The sequence below is a fragment of the Mastigoproctus giganteus genome, chromosome 5 (assembly GCF_048544385.1).
Source record: "Mastigoproctus giganteus isolate SK-2022 chromosome 5, ASM4854438v1, whole genome shotgun sequence".
Lineage (NCBI taxonomy): Eukaryota > Metazoa > Arthropoda > Arachnida > Uropygi > Thelyphonidae > Mastigoproctus > Mastigoproctus giganteus.
Window position 1 is genome coordinate 43,552,478 of NC_143579.1, and position 22,666 is coordinate 43,575,143.

Genomic DNA, 22,666 nt, shown 5'->3' on the forward strand with positions numbered 1-22,666 from the left:
GCATATAGCTATATTAGTGAAACAAAAAAAATTGTGTTGAGAGAAGGACATTACTTGGTTGTTCATAATTGATATGAAATGTTGATATAACATTAATTAACCCCTTCACGGATTGTCCCGAGATATCTCGTTTTTAGATTTAAAAGTTATTTGGAACATACGTACATTAAATATCTCGGGATACAATAATACCCAAAGCAAACAATAATACCTCCAAATTTAGGACTGAAACGTATTATCTCTGGTATTTATCTGGCTAATTTTGCATTAGGCAGGTAAATCCCAAGTTTTCTCAGGATTTTCTTATGCCTGGCAGCAAACGACTGGCTTTCGTTTTACTTATATTGTACAGCAATGTCAGAACAGCATCACATTGAGAAATTAAATTGATATATCTTTTCAGAATGATTTTATTTCTTGTTATTTACTGCCTTGCCTGCCAAAAAATTATCGTGCATTCCTGTTCCGCCAGTAAGCAAAATATAATTTGCCATCCTAAATGCAGAATACTGAATCCACGAAAATAATTCACAAAAACAATATCGAAAAAATATTTTGGCACCCTCTTGAACTGCCGCCCGTAAGCGATGCTTACCTCGCCTGTCCACTTGCAAATGAATACAGTATGTAGTCAAATGATTATATTATTACTGTGAATAACACATTTGTGAAATGCACTCCACTTGAATAATTTTTTTCCCACAAGCTCACTTTCTCTGTTAGAATGGAAGGCTACATTCCTGACAGACCTTGAAAAAAGCCAATTTTTATTGTATAAAGTGGATTTAAAGAATAAATTAACTAGTAAAATTTATATGGAAATATAAATTCAATTCTAAATAAGATTTTACAAAGTAAAATGCTTGTAAATTATTTAATCCAAAGATGTTTCTATAAAAGATTGATTGAATCGTCTAGCCCAACCATTATTAACCTTTAGTCAGCTGTAGATCTTTAAGCATATCAGTACTACAGTAGAACGTTGATTATCCGAATTAATTGGGACCATGGTTGGTTTGGTTAATCAAATAGTTCAGATAATCAAACATACACGAGAATACCCAGTTTATACAAAACAAAGTGTAATTAGGCCTACAATTAAATTATTGTATGCAAGGTTATTATTACTGTATTTTTAAATGTAAAATATTATAAAAAATAATTGATTTAGGAAATGGTTTGTAAATAATAACCAAAACTTTTTGAAGAAACAAGGTATATTATGTTTGTTTATTTGTTACCTAATTGTTTTACATTGTTTCAACTATAAATCACTTTTTTTTTTACATAAACAGAAATTAACAAACACAAGTAATTGTGCACAAATAAGAGTATAGTGAGTCTTGAGAAAGTTTATTTTTTAAAATATGTAATCTAGAATTTTTCTTTGATCCTGTGTGATTGTCTTTTTTTTGTGGCAAGGTCTCATCCTCTTTAATAGCAGTATCACTGTAGAACTGCATTCAGACTGTTGCTCACACCATGCCATTGCAGTTTCTAGCACAATAAAGGCCTCCGTGTGAGTGGGCCCACTTCCTCCTCTTCATCATCAGAATCACCTTGGTTAAAGTCAGCACATTCTTCATCTGGAACTAATGCAACAATTTCTTCTTTGGTTAAAATATGATAACCAGGATTATCAACATTTTTGTTTAACCCTGCCTCTGCATCATCTTGTCCACACTTGGAAAATCCGGGAATCCCTTTAAATAAAGTTACAATCTCACCTACGTCTTCATTCAAATCTTGCATGTGTGACAGTCTCTTTGGCAGCACCCCAAAGTTTATTCCATGCCTTTTTCAGATTTCCCTCCGACAACATGAGCTAGGCATCTGCTAACATGTAGTAACAATCCTTAATATCGAGCTACTTTGAAAACTCAACCACACTCTCTTCATCTCTCTCTGGTAGCACAAACAATGTAAGACTGTTTTTTGTACATCTTTTTTATTTTACAATGATACAACAGACAATGATGCATCAAGGTCATGGGAGACTGTTCTGGGTCCACGCAACTAAAGTCAAGATTTGGTTTTTAACTCCTATAATGACAAATTAAGACTATTTCTATGCTATACTGTGTATATGTTCGAATAAATAATCGGAAACGAATGCATTAAGCGGCAGGAGTAATATTTCAGCATAACAACCAGTGCACTAAAAGTAGATACTGTAATTTTGGGGGGACAGGGCAGCAGCGGTTCGGATAATCGACGTTTCACTGTATTTAGATCTAGGCTTAGGTATACCAGGCTTATTAGTATGCTTAAAATGAATTTGAATTGAAAAATTGCTTAAACTTAAATAATTTTGAATTTTTCAATTCAGTATTTAAATTTTAGTTTTGCGCATGTAAAATATGCTTTCTGTAGGAATTTGCACACCACTGGGAGTACATTGACCTAATGTTGAGAAATGCTACTGTATTAAAGTTTACCAACAATTTTTAAAGTTTTCAGTATATGTTTAATTGGCAATCTTACGAAAAATAGCATTAGCAGCAACAACTCATTTAAGGATAGTATGTAAATTATGCTTATCCTCTAATTATAGTTTGCTTATCCTGTAATTATAGGTAAAATCCTTTCAGGATTTTTTTTTTTTCACAATGAAATAGAATTATCCACATATTGTTCTGGAAACTCACTCAGTATAAAAAATATTGACTCTCATGACTGTTGATATTTCCAATGTCACACTAAGTGTTTAAATTGAATGAAAAATGCTTGCATTAATTGAAGGTGAGTATTGACAAAATGTAAATAAAAAAATATTATTGGATAGTAACAGAATAACCTAATTTTTTATCAAGTATATAATTTAAAATTTTTCTTATAAAAACTTAATAAATATTATTTCAAGATATTTGTTATTATATATATAGGGCATGGACATTCTAGGCTCAGATGAAGAGGATGAATTTTCATCAAGTGAAGAGAAGAAAGGTGTACTGAAAGAGGTTAGCTATTTTAATTATGGTATAGTACTTTTTGTATAGGTAGAATTTGCATATTACTGTTTATATATTAATTTAATTTAAATCTTAGCATATCAAGTGTATAATTATAAAATTATATCATAAATATTAAAATGTGCTTTGTTTAAACTGCTTTAATTATATGTCTAGGCTATGGACATTTTAGGATCTGATATGGATGATGAATTTTCCTTAAGTGAAGGTGAAGAAACTACTGTCAAAAAGGTTGGCTATTTTTATTATACTTTTTTTTGGTGATGCAGAATACTATACACAAGGTGTTTCAAAAAGTTCAAAATTCATTATTTCAAAAAGTAAGAACATGCATTGACCACAAATAGGCCTTGATGTTAAGCTGAATTTAATTTGTTATAAAAGCTCTCTATTGTATAGTCATTATAATTTGATTATGTTTGATTATCTTTTATTGTGTGTGTGTGTGTTACTTTTCTACAGTAGAAGGTAAAGGGGTAAAGGTAAGTAGCAGCCATTATCAATCCACTGCCAGATGGAAGCTTCCTCAACAATTCATGTTGAGGGAAATGGATCATAATCTGCCACACTGGTCCAGTGCGGGTTGGCAGATAGACTGTATTTAGTAGTCAGGAGCTTGAATCCTGGTCTACTTAGAGCGTATGCTACTGTGCTCCTGCTCCTGACCACTGGGCTGTGGAGACCTCAGTAGAAAGTAATACAATACAAATTATTGAATGGTAAGATTGTTACTCTATACAGTGCAAGGGAAAGCTTAGCAGGTATTGTTGGTTGTTGCTGCTCAAAGTCAGTAGGAAGCTCGTAGCAAATTCCATTGGCTTTATTTCTGAAAGCCAAGGCCAGGCCTACATTTGTTGGGAATTTTCCCAGCTATAAATAATTTTTTTTTGATGAATATATGTACAGTTTCTAAAAAAAGGCATAAATTTCATTTCTACCAATTTTGCATAATATTGAAATTACAGTGCCAGAAGAGGATTTATTTGAGTGGATATCAGTGCAGTTACGGAACCTGGTTGTTGTTTCAATTATCTGATTCAATAATGAAGCATGTTTCCATTTGCATGAAGCTGCTAACAAGTGCAGTTAGCAGTACTGGAGCATCCTCCATGACAGTTTAGTGAGTTTGTCGCTTTCACACATATGGGGAGGTCTGGTTTCATATACCTTAGAGACTGGAGAAATTCTTAAAAGGTCTCTTCAAATAGGACTTTAGTTAGCTGGTCTCAGGCAGAGGAGTGCAGGTCCCCCCCTTCCCTATCAGTTGTGTTTTGCAGCCCACACAACATACAAATCAGTAAGTAAAAGGTTTGTATGCCCATAATTCTTGATAGGCACTCTGGGTGCCGATACGCTGCAGCCAGGGTGAACAATTTACAAGCATACCTTGCTTAAAGGCATGTTCATCTAATTACTTTTCATTCTAGTGACGCTTGAAAATTACCATCGCTATTCAGTTTGTGTATAATTTGATTTGGCTATAAACTAATGTTTATAATAGCCAAATCAAAGTGTCATTTATTATATAGAAGTTACACTACATGCCTTTTACCTGTTCTATGTTTACTTGATTGATTTATTGAGTTAGCTTTAAAAATTTAAAAATAAATGGATCCAAAATGCACATGAAAGGAAGAAGCAGTATGGAAGGAAGTTAAGACATCAAATATGAATAGAACTTGGTGAAAATTGTAGCCTGATTGTATTCGAAATTACCTTTCACTGGGAGAGCCATCTCATGATATGCAAAGAAACAGTGGAGATTACATCACAAAAAATCCATAGTACATTGTTGGCAGTGAGCACCTGTGTGGCTGCTGTAAATCACTGTAGTTGTAAAACTTCTGTTGTTCTTTGTGACTTTCCTAGCGTATAAATAAAAAATATATGTATATACAGACAACCCCCGTATAACACGGTTTTGCTCTAACATGATTGGTAAATTGCGGCAGTTCTCGCACAACATGGTGCTTATATAACACGGTTAGAAAATTGTGGCAAACCTTGCATAGCACAGTATTTTTGAGCTTTTGTTGAAAATGATTGAAATCCCTGTATTTTATTTTGTTGGGAAATCCCTGTGTTACGTTCTGTGCTATTGAACATGTGCTTGTTGAACTTGTGGAAAAATCTAGATTTCAAAGTTTTATTATCATTGGATAGCACGCCAGGCCAGCCAAAAGATTTAAGTCATCCAAACGTTGAAGTTAAATATCTACCACCACAGTTGTACTAGGTTAATACAACTTCTTTCATTCAGATCAAGGCATTATATCCACCTTTAAAATTCATTACATTCAGAAAATTGTTACAATGGATTTTGGAAAGAATTTATTCCCAATCTATTGAAGTAAGGGAGGCATGGAAACATTTCTCACTTGTGGACTGTATCTGAATCATAGTTTATCGCTCAAAGAAGTAAAACCATCAACGTTAAATGCATGTGGAAAAATGTATGACCAGAGTCAGTTCATTCAGGAAATATGGTCGAACTGGCAGAAAACTGAATCGGTGCAACAGTAGAACTTGCTATGTTGGTTGGAGGGGAAGGTCTGATGATATGACTGCTGAAGCCTTCGTGGGTAGCACAGTTGATAGAATTGCTCTCCTCCCAACACCGGGTGAAAGACCTGAGTTTGAATCATGTCGATGACAGAAAGAATTTTTATGGGTCTTTTTTACAATGTAGCTGAGTTAGTCAGGCTCAGGCAAGAGTAGCATGGTTTTCCCCCCTTCTGGAAACTCGGGTGTTTTGTCCATCAAAATGAAAATCAAACTCAGGATACGCAATTTATAGACAATATACATAGAGCTACATGGCCTTAGTTGCTGATACTCCTAAAAAAATTCAAAAAAGGTATGATTACTGAAGACATTCAAGACTTACTGGTAGAAAAAGACTGGTGAAGCGGATTTCGTGGAAATGGCATAGTGCAGATGAAAATTCTGAACTTCCAAATTTTATACTAAAAAGCATATGGGAAGGCATAAAGTTAGCCAAGCAATTAGAATCTTATTTTTTGAATGCAAATTCTTGAATGAAAAGGACCCCAAAGTTGAAAAGGGAGCTTCAAAAATGCTTAGTTCCGTACGATGAAATTCACAAAGATTTATCAAGCAAAAGCAAACAGACCCAGATTAATGATTTTTTAAAGAGCAGAAGATACACAAAATATAGAATAGTGTATTTTTGTTAGTTTTGTTAACGAAATAGTGTATTTTTGTTAGCCTTTTTCTTAGTCTTGTATAACACCGTTTCGCACAACATAACATTTTATAGGAACCTAACTACTGTGTTATATGAGGGTTACCTGTATTTATATTAATGAAGTTTGGTATCATCAAAAAGTTTGACAATTGTGGTTTCACCTCAGAGGTGAAGGTTTTGATATGATTGTAACAGCTAATGACTTTCTGTTTGGTTTCTTTGCAAAACTGAAGAAGGTTCCAAAATGTGATTCCATATATCTTGCTAATAGAAGAATAGTTTATAATTATTTTGAAGTGTTTCTTGTTTTTCTTCTACCAGTGATTAATGCAGTAGGCCCAATACCAAAAGTTATACAGAGTTGAGTTAGCCTGGCTATAAATTGCCTGAAACATTGAAAATATGAACAAGTGAGATGTGGTGTATATATAGGATTTTTAAGTTTTATTTATTTTGGTTCCAAGTTTATCCTAAATGTATTATTACATTGTATCTTCATGAAACCATATATGTTTTGATATTGATGAGTCTAAAATTATTTTTGTGTGTAATAAATGTATTAGATTAATTCATTAATAATTATTTTTAGTAATATAACAAATATATTTAAAATTATGGCAAATTTTTTTTAGGGAAAGGCATCAAACTTAGACGAACAGGATGGATCTAGTGATGAGGAGGTATGTTTAACTGCATCTTCAGTTTTTATTAAATGAATCTGTATAAATAGATTTTCATTTGGATTTGATTGATAAAATTTATAAAATAAACTTTATCAATCAACCAAAACCGGGTTATAAAATAAGTTTCCTTATTCAGGAAACCCTAGTATCAAAACGGTTAGAGATAGCTCTGTGAAAATCAGTGGACATGTCATTTGGGGAAGCGATTTGTAAAAGAGAAAAAAATTAGTTCAAATTTCTGCCACCAGGGGAGAAATTATCATTGTAAACATGAGATGGAATACTTACTTAACTTAGGATTAGATTTTAATATCATAACTTAGAAATCTACAGGCATTGTTTTATGTGCTTTCCTTCACTTGAGATGGCATTCGGAAAATGGAGGACTGTGTGTGACACAGTTTCGCGTAGCATCTCATTGGATTTTGTTGGCTACATGCCGTTTAATGCTTGCTTTCAAATCGATAAGCACCTGTATGCCGCCATGGTAAACTCTGTCTTTCAGGTATTCTCATAGCCAGAAATCACAGGGATTGAGGTCTGGTGATCGGGCTGGACAGAACTGCGGAAAGTCTCTAGAAATGATGTGATCATTTTCGAATGTTGAACTGAGCCATTCCTTCACTTGTCGACCAGTGTGCGGAGGGGAAGGGTGCTGACCGGGCTAGCCGGGTGGGTAAAGTGCCTGCCTGGCAACCCAAAGGTCGCAGGTTTGAATCCTGCCTCGGGCTTGTATCAGAGTAGTGCAAAAAAAAAAAAAAACTTGGAAGGTGCATTATGGCCACAGAAACTGATGCACCAACAGCTAACAAAAAAAGGGAGCACCATCTTGCATAAACACTACAGTCTCCAAGCATTGTCTTTCTTGCAGAGCGGGAATAATATGATCTCTTAGAAGAGTGCAGTACTTTGCACTAGTTACCATACACCTTACAGGGCCACGAGGTGTAGACTCTTCAAAGGAAAATGGTCTGATTATAAACTCTGCTGTAAACCCACACCATACTGATGGACGAGAAGTTCCCCATATTCGGCAGTTTTCTGCATTTACAGTCCCATGAAGAGCGAAATGTGCCTCATCAGACCAAAAGATCATTCGAGCCCGTGTATCGTCAAGTTCCATACGAGCCAGAAATCGTAGAGCAAAGTCTATTCATTGTTGCTGATCACAAGACTTTAGTTTGTGCACTACGTGAATCTTGTACAGGAGCCAGCGCAAAATTATTCAAAGCATTACGTACAGTAGACCAGGGAAGGTTCAAGTCTCTTGACACATCTCTGGCACTACTGACTGGTAGTGTTTCGCATTCTGGCCTGGAGGCCATTGCAATCGCCACTTCATCCACTACCTCTGTTCTGATACGTGGTCTTCCTCTGCCTGGAATTACACCTAACTCCCTGGTCACTTCAAATTTCTTTATTAGTTTTTGAAGCCCCACTGACGTCAAAAGACCTCTACACAAACCTTTAAGTTTCTGATATTCACGTAGTGTGTTACTATTATTCTGGTAGAACAGTTTTGCTAAAAGAGCATGTTCCTTTTTTGTAATAGCCGTAATGGTTATTGACGGTGGCATTGGCCTTTCTGCTTTTATCTAACAGGATGTCATTTGTGTAAGCAGCATGTCTTGAAGTAAATGACAACATTTACATATGTACAGCGCCGTTTTCCTCTGGTGGCAGAAATTTGAATTAATTGTTTTCTTTTACAAATCACTTCCCCATACCCTAAATGACATACCCACTGATTTTCACAGTGCTAACTCTAACCGTTTTGATACTAGGGTCTCCTGAATAGGGAAACTTATTTTATAACCACCTGGTATATATAGGTATATTTTTTTTATTTTTTGTTGGAAAAATTGTTTCACCATAAACTTTCTGAAGCAATGCATTTCGTGATGTGTGGTCAAATTGTTCAACATAGATTTGCAGTTTAATTAGCATATGTCACTTTGCATCACAAACTCTCTACACCCCCCCCCACACACACACACACAGAACCTCTATAGCCAGGTGGGCAGGAGCAGCAGTGCATAGCACATGCTTCTTGATTAGACCGAGGTTCAAGCCCGTAACCACCAAATACGGAGGATGCGGAGAGGTCAGGGAATGACCACCGCATATCCCTGGAGCAATATGGCCTTAGTTGCTAATGCTCCTAAAAACCATATAACAAACAATACACGCACGCACACACGCACACACACGCACACACACGCACACACACACACACACACACACACACACACACACACACACACACACACACACACACACACACACACACACACACACAAAAATTCTTCCCTGGAACCTCTAATGTATGTCTCTCATTATTATACCGAAACATTGGAATATCAGATATTGCTGTGTTTGCATTTCACAATTGTGGGCTAGGTATATTAGTTAACTTGGAGAACTGTTCCCATGACCACTGCTTTGGCAGTCATGGAAAAAATTTTCCCAGTTATCACTAAACAGCTCACTTTTCAAGTTTGTATAACAAAATTCCCAGTAGTTGTTATTCTTGATTAGGCTACTTTCCAGTGGAGGACATACATCATAGAGTTTATTAAGAAACTATTCACATCATAGCACGAGTGTGATTGATACTGGAATTCATGGTGCTTTGGGAAGCTGTTGCAGTTTCCATGGTCGTATATATTATTTAGTAGTTATTGCTACTGCAGTTTATTTTTAACTAAGGCTTAGAATGTAGTGAACAGTATGCTATAATTTCTGTTGTGACAACATTGCTTCACAGTCTGTTACAACATTTCAGTTTTATATTTCTGGGTGTAGCTTTAGGTTTCCTTAAAATATCAGGTTCCATTTCAAATTTCCTTGAATGAATTCCCTGTCATTGATTTTAAGACCATGCAAACAATAAGACAAATGCCAAGGTTCCTTTGTAAAAATACACACATGCATATATATATTAAATGAAATAAAATCAAAGTTTCAGTTGATGGATAAAATAAATAAGCAAGGTATTGACATGCACAAAAATGTGTAAAGCAGCAGTAAAGGATGTAAAAGTATATATAAGTGTTTAAGAATAGATAAGTCTGATAAAGTTTGCATAGATGGAGGTGAAAAGTACACAAAGTTCTGAAGGGTAAAAATAGTAGAAGAAAGAAGTATTGTAGGTTTGTAAAAGGCAAAAGAATGTTAATATCCTGAAAGTAATGATGAATTAAGACAATTACGGGCTGAATTGCAAAGCCAATTAGAGGTGACAGAATTGTAAAGTAGAATGATTAAACAAATAAAATAAAAAATATAGAAAATAAAAATTAGAATGTGTTAAAGCTGTCATCAGATGTGGGTGTAATAGGTCAAAAACATTTAGTAATGGGTCAAAAACAGGGATAGCAAAAATGCAACATCTGATGTCAGCTGAAGTAAATGTTGATACATCGTCAGGTATTTCATCAGGGAACTACACCTGATCGTGTATTAGGAACTGTGTTTCTATACTTGTCCATAACAGTGGAAGAGAGGTGAAATGAAGCCAAAAAAGAATAAAATTAGCACATTCTCTTACAGTATGGACAAGGCAGTCCCAATGCAGTGTCAATGATATAAAATAAGGATAAAGCTAAAATAACATAAAATAAAGTGTTTTCAGAGTGGGAAAAAAGGTTTTGAATTATATATAGATTTTTAAGTAAATTTGGAAAGATATATTAGTGTAGAGATTTAGTAGAAATTAGAAGAATTAAAATTATTTAGAACAACCGTATGGTATGGGGTGAGGTATTAAATTGAGGATGGGGAAGGGATAAAGGAGTAGTTAAATAAAAACGAAATAGCGATAGAATGAGGATAGTTGGAACGTTTATCACCCTTGTATTGCACCAATAGCTTTACAACTGGAAAAGTATAGAAGTAGAAAGGTAAAAGGTATAGAAAAAGTTATTAAACGTATTGGGCTAGCTGGGGTTGTAAAGCCCAACCTTTTAGTAAGGGCCCCCGGCTTTGTAAGTGTTAGTATAATAAGGAGACTAATACCAAATGCTTGTACTGCACAAATATTGCACTTGGAAAAAAAGCAGGCAAAAAATCATGTAAGTCAAAATATGCCAAAAACTTGCCAAAACAGAAACTGAAAGTATAATGAGAAAAGTAATGATAGCTGGAGTTTTCAAGTAATGCATATAGGAAGGAAGAAGATGGGAAAATAAAGTGCACATATTTAGTAGAGTACATGAATCTAAAGCATTACCACATTACTGACTTCTCTACAGAATATAGCAATTTATAGCAGCATAATGCTTAATAGAGAGCTGTGAAGAAATGGAAATATATATGGAAATAGTGACCTCTGTAGTCGTATTTTTAAAAAAATAAGAGCGCAGAGATACATAAGAGTAGCATTGGAAAAGAGAAAGTACAGTAAACCCCCGCTATTCGCGGGGGTTACGTTCCTGTGAAATGCTGCGAATACCGAAAACACGAATACTGAGTTATGGCTCCCATAGTAATAAAGAGGTTCCGTTCCAAAGTATGAAATATATAAGAAAAACTAGTCTAAAATTTTGTCTATGTATGTATTATATGTACCTTCATAATATGACTATGTACATAGACAGTACATAGTGAAATGCAAGCATATGGCATCGAAATGAAAATAAGAAACAATTTAATATTAAATGTAATATTTATTAGGAATTTCAAACAAATCTTTCAAACCAGCGCCTTTGCTAGCAAAAAAACTTATCTAGCCAGTGCTATCACCAGTTTCGCTAAAGTGTTGATAAAGGAGTTTTGCCTTTTCACGAATGATGAGTGAACTTAAGGGAATTTTATTTTGAGTTCGGTCTTCTATCCACAGATTTAAAGCTTTTTCCATTTTTTCTAATTTAACGTCACGAGTTACAGAGCAAATTTTTGAAGCAATTAGTGCGTTTTCACAGACACTACGGCAGATGTTTTCTTCCGATTTTTTGATTGATCGTACCGTTGACTCATTGATTTTATAATGTTTTGCCACTGAGGAGACACTTTCACCATTAGAAATGTTGTCCAGTAACTCAATTTTATTCGCTAATGTCATCACCTTCTTTGATCTTTTCACATTTCCCTCGTTATTCATAGCCATATTTTTGTACAGGTTAGAAAGAACTTGTCCACAGGCGCCTCCGTAGCCAGGTGGGAAGGAGCAGCAGTGCGTAGCACACGCTTCTTGATTAGACCGGGGTTCGAGCCCGTCACCACCAAATACGGAGGATGCGGAAAGGTCATTCAGGGAATGACCACCGCATATCCCGGAGCAATATGGCCTTAGTTGCTAATGCTCCTAAAAAAAACCAAATAACAAATAATAACTTGTCCACAATAAAGTCACTTTCTTCCGTTAACACGCTCGAAAAAGTCTGTTTTACGCCGCAAAAGGTTGATTTATCACTTTTGTAAGCATATCAATTTATAAATTGATAAATTCATTCAATTTATAAGCGTATAAATTAAAAGCAAACGACAAAACCCATGACAAGCGCATAACACATACTGAACAAGGATTAGCAAGAAACATCCACGCTCGCGATTTTGTCACCCCTCTCCCCCCACCCACTGAGTGCTGTTTTGACAGGGAAAGATAATTTTAGCCACGCCCATGTTTTTTTATGGCGGAAAATGTTAACGGCGCTTTAAAATTCACATTTTTTAAGATTCCATTTTATATTAAATCAGCGACCGCGAATACGTGAAACCGCGAATACAGATACCGCGAATAGCGGGGGTTTACTGTATATCTATAATGTAGAAATGTGGTTAGAATAAAAGTACTTTACAGATATAAAGTCATAAGATATACAGAAAATAAACTAAACATAAAACAAAAAGTACTGACCATAGCAGCGACTGCTAAGTAAAACAAATTAAAAAATGAATGTAGATCAAAATTAATTGAAAGAAGACCAAGTGATATGGCTTCTATATATTTAGTGAAATATGGATGTTGTATAATCCCAGTATAATAAACGAAATTTTACCAAATGGGGGGCGCCTCCGTAGCCAGGTGGGAAGGAGCAGCAGTGCGTAGCACACGCTTCTTGATTAGACTGGGGTTTGAGCCCGTCACCACCAAATACGGAGGATGCGGAAAGGTCAGGGAATGACCACCGCATATCCCGGAGCAATATGGCCTTAGTTGCTAATGCTCCTAAACAAACAAAAAAAAAAAAAAAAAAAAAACCAAATAGGGGAATATTGCTTACATATAAAAATATTTATATGTATTTACAATATTTATAGATTGGAAAAGAGCAAACTTTATCGGACTTATCTATTCTTTTATATATATATATAACCATACAAATAAATTAGAATGAGAGTTAAAAATAAAATAATGCCAGCAGCATGGCAAAACAAGGGCGAAAATAGTCGAAATCAAACTTAAGAATCAAACCAGACAGGGAGGGAAAGGAGGAGGTAACAAGAGTAAATATATTGCAGCAGAAAATCTCTAAGATAATTTAGAAGATCTAATTATAAGAATAATAATTCATTAAATTTTGAAAGCCAATTAAAATATAAATTTAACGGCACCCCCCTCTGACAGGCACCAGGTCCAAATTTATGTGAAAAATCACCAACAGAGATCTAGACCACTACAGTAAAATAAAACAAAAGTTTATTTTTGTTTTACTCATCTCAACTGAAAGTGCATCTCAACTGAATCAGCGCAGGAATAGTGATTTAACAAAATTTCTAGTCTCTCTATGTGTTATAACCTCAGCCTAAATCAGTCAGTTATTTAACTAAAATGAAATTCCTTTCCTTGACTGATTAATATAAATTGTTTCATTTTCAAAATCCTTTATGCAAATAATTACAAATCCTGTTAGAAACATCCATTATCCAAAAAAAAATTGCTAAATTAATCAACACCTTTGACTAATGAGTTTCATTCTTTATTGTTTATATTAACTGTTAGCTATAATCCTACTTAATGATTTTTTCAATTCCAAAAGTTTTGTTGTTAAAATTAACAAACATTCAAACTAAATAAGTTATCCTGTTTTCTAGCCTTTCTTTTGTATTATGAAACAGATTTTTATATTGTAAAAATATGGGCACCTCCGTAGCCAGGTGGGAAGGAGCAGCAGCGTGTAGCACATGCTTCTTGATTAGACCGGGGTTCGAGCCCGTCACCACCAAATACGGAGGATGCGGAAAGGTCAGGGAATGACCACCGCATATTCCCGGAGCAATATGGCCTTAGTTGCTAATGCTCCTAAAAACCAAATAACAAACAAACAATATTGTAAAATATAAAAATTTGTTTCTTAAGTTTATCTACAATTAGCAATTAAAATACCTTCATATAAATTTTAACCACTCTTTCTAATTGGTATTAGGATTCTTCTTTGGCATTTCATTATCAGCCAATGTATTTCAAGTTTCACAGCATGAAGTTTAAGCATAATGATATATAACATATTTTAAATTTATCAAAGTTATCTTAGCAAATAATATTAGATTTAAGGAGAGAAAAATATACTATAGCATAATCTTTCTACAGTACTTGATGATTTGCACATTTTATTACCTGTGGTTCCATATTTAGTTGAAAAATGATAAAAGGGCTAAATCCTTTTTTTTTTTTTTTTCTTAAATTTATTGAGGTTCTGCCATGATTTTAAAAATATATATGAAAGATTTTAATGTGAAAATTTTTATAAATTATTATATATTTAGCTAATGGAAGTGGAAAAAGCTTCAAAGAAGTTAGAAAAGAAAAATAAGGAACTAAAGTAAGTATAGAAAAAGTTATTACTATTAAACTTATTTTAACTTCCACTTTGGGAGGGGGGTTCATTTGTATCTCTTAGTTAACAAAGATTATATAAAAAAATTTTAAGTTACATAACTTAAATTAGGTAAAAATTTCATATATGAATAGTAAATTTTCGATATATAGAATAATAAATAATATACAGAATACTGTATATTGTTTAGAATATACAGGGTGATTCAAAATTATTGTTGCGGTTTCCGTGGCCTATAATTTTCAAACCGGAAACAACAAAATAAAACTGCTTATGGAATAAGAAAGTGTAATTCAAAAAGTTTTATTACCTATAGAATCAATACTGCAGAATGCTAAACAACGCAACATGCGTGCCTTTCGTGGCACATAAGATGTCCAAGCGATATTTAGTTTCCCTCCAAGTGTTCTCCAGCATTTGCGGTGTAACTGTTTCGATCGCAGCAACAATTCTGAGCTTCAGTTCATCGAGGGAGGTCACAGAGAGCTTGTACCCAATGTCCTTCGCATATCCCCGCAGGAAGAAATAAAACGGCTTAAGATTGGGTGAGCACGGAGGCGATGGAATCGGTCCATCACACCCAAACCAGCACCCAGAAAAATGCATGTCAAGAAATTCTCGGACAATAAGAGCCCAATGTGGTGGTGTGCCATCTTGCTGGAACACCACATTTGGTTGAAGATTTTCCAACTGGGGTAACAGATACAGCTGTAGCATGTCCAGATAGGTCACTGCTGTCACTGTTTTTTCTGCAAAAAAAAAAAGGACCCCAAAACTTATGAACATGACAAAGCACACCAGACTTTGACCTTTGGACTATCTCTTTCAAATTCTCGAATGGCATGAGGGTTTTCTGATCCCCATATTCTTCAGTTATGATGATTTACCCTCCCTGATATGTAAAATGTTGCTTCATCACTAAATCTCCATCTCCGAAAGTAATTTTCATCAGCTTTGACGTTTGACACTTAATTAAATGTCTTGGGCAAATTGGAAACGGCATGGTTTATTGTTCGGCTTTAAAGCCTTCACAATCTGCAGTTTGTAGACATGGAGGTGAAGGCGGTTATGAATAACCCTCCAAACAGTCGTTTGTGGTATACCTAACTGCAAAGAAGTTCATCTAGTTGATTTTTGTGGGTTTCGAGAAAACGCTTCGTGGATTCGATCAAAATCTTCCTGCGAAGTGCTTGGTCTTCCCGCTCCTTTTCGGTGCAGAACACTACCAGTCTCTTGAAATTGCTTTAACCAATGTTGGATAGCATTATCTGTAGGTGGATCTTTTCCATACTGAATTCTGTAACGATGTTGTGTTGTGATAATGGACTTTGTTTCGAAAAACCAAAGTATGCACATTGCCTTCTCTTGAACAGTCGCCATTTTGAAGTAATGCCGTCAATATTTCCCAGACGTCAATGTGGCAGGTACACCATTGCCAAACAAAACATTTTGAGTTACACTTTCATATTCCGTAAGCAGTTTTATTTTGTTGTTTCCAGTTTGAAAATTATAGGCCACGGAAACCCCTACAATAATTTAGAATCACCCTGTATAGTAGTTTGGAAGTTATTATTATACAGTTAACCCTTGTATAACATGGTAGTTTGGTTCCTACAAAATCTCGTGTAATGTGAAACCATGTTATACGGGACTAAGAACCAGAACAAAAAGTTGGGTTACGTTCCAAAAGCTAACAAAAATACACCTTTTATTTATATATATATATATATAACTATCGGAAACTTAATTTTTATAGTAGCAATAACTTAATATTTTAATTTTATTTTTATAATAGTAGTAACTTAAATAGTAATAGCTGAACAAACGTCTTACCTTACAAACTGTGATACATTATATGTCAGATAATGTACGTTCATTTAATTTTCTTCCTCTTCATCTCTTCTAAGCACAATCTCTTCTGCAGCATCTAGATTTCGTGTACCTTCTGCTCTCTTTAAAAGTCACAATCTGTATGCTTCGAAGTCACAATTTTTTATGGTCTCAAACAAGCAAAGTTTGGTAGCGCAGAACCCGGGGATCTCTTAACAAAATACAGTGGACTCCCACTTAGATATAAAGCACAAATTTAACTTTATTATCTTACCAATTAACAAAGTTAAATGAAACGTGAAAATCAGAAGAATATTTTCCAGTTAACAAAATAAAAATAAATTTACGCTTATGTACATAGCTTAATTTATGTATGCATACTAACTAATTGGTATTTCTGTTCACTGACTTTTTTTTGTTGTTGTTGTAAAATTTAAAATAGTAAAAATTATAAGCAAAACAAAGAACACAGCACGCAGAAGTGAGATACGGAGTAATGAGTTTCTGAAAATTTATTTTACTTTTTTTTATATGATTGAATATTTCATGGAAGGGGTTTTGCCAAAATAACGTGAAAACCCACAGAATTCCAGCTGTTGGTACTATAACAAATGCAAGAAGATCGAGTTTATAATGGATTAGAAGATCATTTATAATTGATTACACTAACAGAAAAGACCAATAAACTGGAAAGTGCAAATTGTTTTTATTGTTTTATGGTAGTGATCTCCAGAAATGTGCTTTAGAAAAATACCGTGAAGGTAATGATGACTAGCTAGTCAACGGCAGGGTTTCACAAAAAAGGAATGGAAATGTTGAAAATTACATCTAACATAATAGCAGGGTTTTCCCAGCAAAAAAGCTCATATTTACTGTGTTAAGCGAGATTTCCCGCAATTCTCAAATCGTGTTAGAGCGAAACTGTGTTATACAAGGTGATTCACTACCAGTGCGACAAACTTGCAGGAGGTGTAGGGGGCACAAAGACGAATCGGAATCACATAGCATTGCAGGGTCCGAAATGCCTTCGTCATGTGGTAGAGGACGTTGCACGGGAGGTCGCGTGAACAGCAATCCCGCTGGAAGTCAGCATTTGCGAACCGTTTCTGTTGAAGAAACCAAGTAGCAAAAGTCCTCTGGAGTAGATAATCCACAGGCTCCAATGATTGGACGCGTTGCAGATGGTATGAACTCATTTGGTTTGTTGACAGTATCCTCCATACAGTGGATTGGGAAATACCCAATCGTTCGCCTATTGCTCGAGTACTCGTACTCGGATTGCCTTCTGCAAGACGTAGGACATTCTCCTCATTGTCTGGCATCCTCATCGTTCGCTCTCGATTCATGGTACCTCTTGTGAAACAACCAGTCTCACGTAACCTTTTGTGCACACATGCGAAAATTGTATGATGAGGAGCACGCCTGTGTGGGAAACGTTCCTGGTATAAGCGCAGAGCGGTGCGCCCGTTACAGTTCGCAGCTCCATACGCGAGGTGCATGTCGGCCAGTTCAACGTTTGAATACTCGTCCATCCTACTGCCTCAGGAACCAGTTCGCAAATGCTGACTTCCAGCGGGATCGCTGTTCACGCGACCTCCCGTTCAACGTCCTCTACCGCATGACGAAGGCATTTCGGACCCTGCAATGCTATGTGATTTCGATTCGTCTTTGTGCCCCCTACGCCTCCTGCAAGTTTGTCGCACTGGTAGTGAATCACCCTGTATAAGTACTGTGTTGTGTGAAGATTGCTGCAGTTCTCAAACCATGTTAGAGCGAAACTGTTATAGAAGTACCATGTTATATGGGGGTCGCCTTGCAGGCTTAGCTTCTTAATTAATTTGCAATTAATTAGGAAGCAATTTATTTGCAATTTATTAATTGCAAATCAATTAATTTGCAATTAATAAATAAATTAATTAATTTTATTAACACAATTAATAAAATAAAAAATATATATTTTGGAATAATAATAAAGAAAACCAAACGGTGCGCAGTTTGTCAGTTTTTTAGGCTGCATGTTTAGAATATTATTCACATACTGTATATTCTGACTGATTTCTTTGTACTTTTCTTGCTTAATGTTATTTTGGTATGAAGAAAACTTGATTGTTCATTTTTTATTTCAGATGCACTATAGCCTTATTTGCTGACATACCAATAAAACCAATCATTTTTATTTCAGAACTTATTTTGGGGTGTGTTAATTGTCATAAATCATATGGTGTGGGCAGAATCAGTATCTATTCCTGAATTCCAGTAAACTGAAAACTGCAAATTGTTTTTATTGTTTTATGGTAGTGACCTCCAGAATGTGCTTTAGAAAAATACCATGAAGGTGATAACTTTTTTAATTTTTTCATTATGACTTCAATAAGAAGGAAGGTGAATGGCCCCTTTGAAAGGTATTCCAAGAATTTCTTCCTTCTTCCATTAACTCCCTTAAATTGAAATATGAAACCAGTGCTAAAGGCTATGAAAGCATTGTGACCGTTTCAGCTGTATACACCATCACAGCAAATAAATGATCTTTAAAAAATTAAACACTTTTGCTGCATAGTAACTAAGACATTTAATGTCATTAACTTTCATTCATTTCAAATTTTGTAATTTAAAAATTTAAAAAATATTAGTTTTTTTGTAATTTTTAATTTTAATTCAATTTGAATGGCTAAAATGTTTAATTTAGTTATTCAGTCACATTTAAGATTTAACAGTATAAACTGATATGTTAGCAATTCTCGGATTATTCATCAGTGGCCAGTAGGAATGGTTGAAAAAGGGTTACAAGTTGAGCGGTTACGTAAGGCAGTTTTATTGTTGAAAATTGCCTTACATCCCAAAAAATCTGTGGAATTGTTTATGTCTGCACAACTTCACAGATTTTTTGTCATAAGGCAGTCCATAAAGTGCCCATTTGGTGAAGAAATGCTGTAAATCATTACAGTGTCTTTTGTAATATTTGGCTAGGAAAAAAACTCAGTGTATCTCAGGCTGTGTTGTTTCTTTATTATTAATATAGATAACTTTTTTGAGTGATCCTTGTATACAACATTGTTAATTTCTAAAGTTTGGAATGCAAAGAAAATTCTGTGTAACTTTGAACCACTTGATCTGCACTCTTCCCTCCTCCTCCACAAACCAAGTACAGTCTAGATACTATGAAAAAATATTAATTATAAATATTTATATATTACTGTTTTATAAAAATGGAATGCCACCAACTATGTGACCAATTTCTTTATATATTTGTAAGGTAAGTTAAATAGATATGCGGAATTATATAGCCAGGAAAAGTACAATATAACCAAAATCAAAACTTGGGATGGGGGGCTAAATAAAGAGTGTTGTGGAAGGAAATCATTCCTCCAAATAATCTGGATAAATAAATATTTCTTTATATACCACTTTATGTGATATTCTTATAAAGAGTATAATTGAATATCTGATTTCTTTCCAGTAGGTTGGCAGATGATGATGATGACGACATACAGACAAATATGATGGAAACAGAAACTTATGTCCTACCCAGTGGTCAAGAAGTAAAAAAAAATATCCTTTGTATTCAGTGGATATATGATTTATAGAATATAAACAAGTTTTAGTCAATCAAATTAAAAGTTTTGGTTTCTTTTAAAATAAAGTATTTTTTATTTGGGATAAGGCTAAACAAAGCTGGTTGGGTTGGGGGAAATTACAAAGATTAAATTTGGTCAAATATATCATCCAAATTGATCTGTGGGGGGGGGGGGAGAAGATTGATGACACTTTTATTTTTAAATGATAATCCCAGCCATGAAATATTAATAATCTGTGGTATCTGAAATAGGTAAGTACAGTAGTATTAGTAGCAAGCTTATGTAGCCAAAAAAAAAAAAAAAAAATCCCCCCCATCTCATTTGTCTGTTCCCCTCTAGTAATTTGTCTAATTATTCCTTAAATTTATTTAAATACCCACTTCTAGAACACCAGATGGAAGTTTGTAGTTTGTTCCAATGATCAGTCACTCTTTAGCTGAAAGCAAATTTTTACACAATCTGGCCTTCATCCATCCTTTTTTCAGTTTAAGCTTATGCCCCCTCATGTGTGTTGTCCAAGAAAGAGTAAGAATTCCATCAGCAATTATTTTACTTAATCCATTTAAAGCCTTAAACACTTCCTTAGTTTTCGGGCACTGCAGTTTTCAGAATTGAAGTCTTTCATGGAAAGAGTACCCTTTTATGTCCTTGATTAACCTTGTTGCCCTTCTTTGTGTTCATTCCAACAGATCCACATCCTAAAATGTGGTTACGCAGTACTCAAGATGTGGCATAACTTCTGCTTTTACAACAGGACCTTTTATATAGTTATAATTCAAGTAGTTACAGTTTCATAGAATATTTGTGAATCGGTGTTCTTTTTATACTCTGGTGTTTCCACATAGGAGCTTACATCTAATCATTTTGGCAATGACTACATTCATTGCCATATTTAGCACCCATGTGGGCTCTAACCATGGTCAACTTAAATGCTGTGTGCTACTGCACTCATGCACTGACTTGACTACATCAAACCACTTGAGAAACAACTTGTAAATGCTAATGGGAATTGGGGAAAAGGGCAAATCAGTGACCCACTAGTTGAAAGCCCTTTTCTGGAACCCACAAGTTAAAGGCTAATAACAAGAAAGAAAGAAAGTAGGTTTACTGTGTTTGTAACTGAGCAGCAAAAGGATGTTGGTCAGTGGCAGAATTATAGCTGTGAATTCAAATAAATGTTGCTTGTGGAAATATCTGTAGCAGAGACTTGCAACAAAAAGTGAATAGCTATGTGGTAATAAATGAAGCAAGTCTCACAAAGAGATGGGTTATCTTATTACTCTCTTTTTTTACATTATTTATCTTTTCCCCTTCCTTCTGTTCCCCCACAACACATAAGAAGAGAAAATTTTGTATACTAATAGCAAGGTGCCTCTGTAGCCAGGTGGGAGGGAGCAGCAGTGCATAGCACACGCTTCTTGATTAGACCGGGGTTCAGGCCCCTCACCACCAAATACGGAGGATGCGGAAAGGTCAGGGAATGACCACCGCATATCCTGGAGCAATATGGCCTTAGTTGCTAATGCTCCTAAAAAAAAAAAAAACCAAAACCAACCATACTAATAGCAAAGTGAATGTATTTTACATTCCCTTAAGTTAATTTCTTTTATATATATATATATATATATATATATTGGCTGTGTTGTGTAAATTGCTCTGCCCTTTTGTGATCATTTGCTTGCTATTTTATTTTTATGGCAATGTATTTTTTATGCAGTGAGTCAGATCATTGCATAACATAATACTATATATATATAGTATTATGTTTTCACTGAATGATATATATGTATATAAATTAAGGACAGTGTATACATTAAATATAGCAGAATGCAGTTGTTTAGAATACTAGTTCATGGCGAGGGAGAAAAATGTCACTCTATTGAGTAATAAATAGATTACCTTAATGGCTAATTGTTAAAATTGCCACCCTAAAAAAATTATCAGTAGTTGATTTGCTAAAAAAAAACTATAGCACTTACATTATTGATTGTTTTATGCAAATAGTATATCTCTTTTTTTATCTGTATTATTAGTTTATAGCATTGCAACCTTAACAGAACTAACCTGCTGAATCGCCCGACTTGAAAATCATATTGTATAGGATAAAAGATACTGTGCGAATACTAGGAGATTTTAAGAATTGTCGTGAAGAAGGCATGTATGTGTGTTTCCTCTGCACTTTTTGAATTTGTTGTATCTTTCTCTTTTTAAGATTTCATATAAATAGATAAGCACAATAAAGGATTTAAATGCATTCTAGCATATACAGAATACTATTCTATATAGGTATTTTTATTAAGTAGCAGCTGCCCTTTGAAGAATATACAGTAGGTGCTAAATGATGGCATAAGTAATAAATAAAAATTTCTTAGATGTGTAGAGGTAACTGTAGGTATTAAAGTAAGATAAAATACAATGCAATAAAGATTTGAATGAAAAAGATACTATGCATTAGAGCCATCAGCAATAGATTTATGTTGGAGGGGGTTGAAAAAAGAAAACAAAGAAGGTTGGGGACAACACACTATTCCTCATGAATTGCTAAATAGTGTTAACTGTCCTATCAACTTAAACCTGATTGCAGTAAATTTTAGGTAGACTGTCAGGAAGGTCACTGCTA

At 34.6% G+C, this 22,666-nt stretch overlaps 1 protein-coding gene across 1 annotated transcript in view; it reads left to right on the forward strand.

Moving 5' to 3' along the window:
• The window catches only part of LOC150085338 (28S rRNA (cytosine(4447)-C(5))-methyltransferase), a 94,397-nt gene that overhangs the window by 16,874 nt on the left and 54,857 nt on the right, over positions 1 to 22,666 (forward strand). The window contains exons 5-10 of the mRNA XM_090373163.1: positions 2,886 to 2,960; positions 3,129 to 3,203; positions 6,813 to 6,860; positions 14,571 to 14,626; positions 19,929 to 20,020; positions 22,111 to 22,204. Of these exons, the coding sequence (XP_090229289.1) occupies positions 2,886 to 2,960; positions 3,129 to 3,203; positions 6,813 to 6,860; positions 14,571 to 14,626; positions 19,929 to 20,020; positions 22,111 to 22,204 (440 nt within the window). The remainder of the gene's footprint in view (positions 1 to 2,885; positions 2,961 to 3,128; positions 3,204 to 6,812; positions 6,861 to 14,570; positions 14,627 to 19,928; positions 20,021 to 22,110; positions 22,205 to 22,666) is intronic.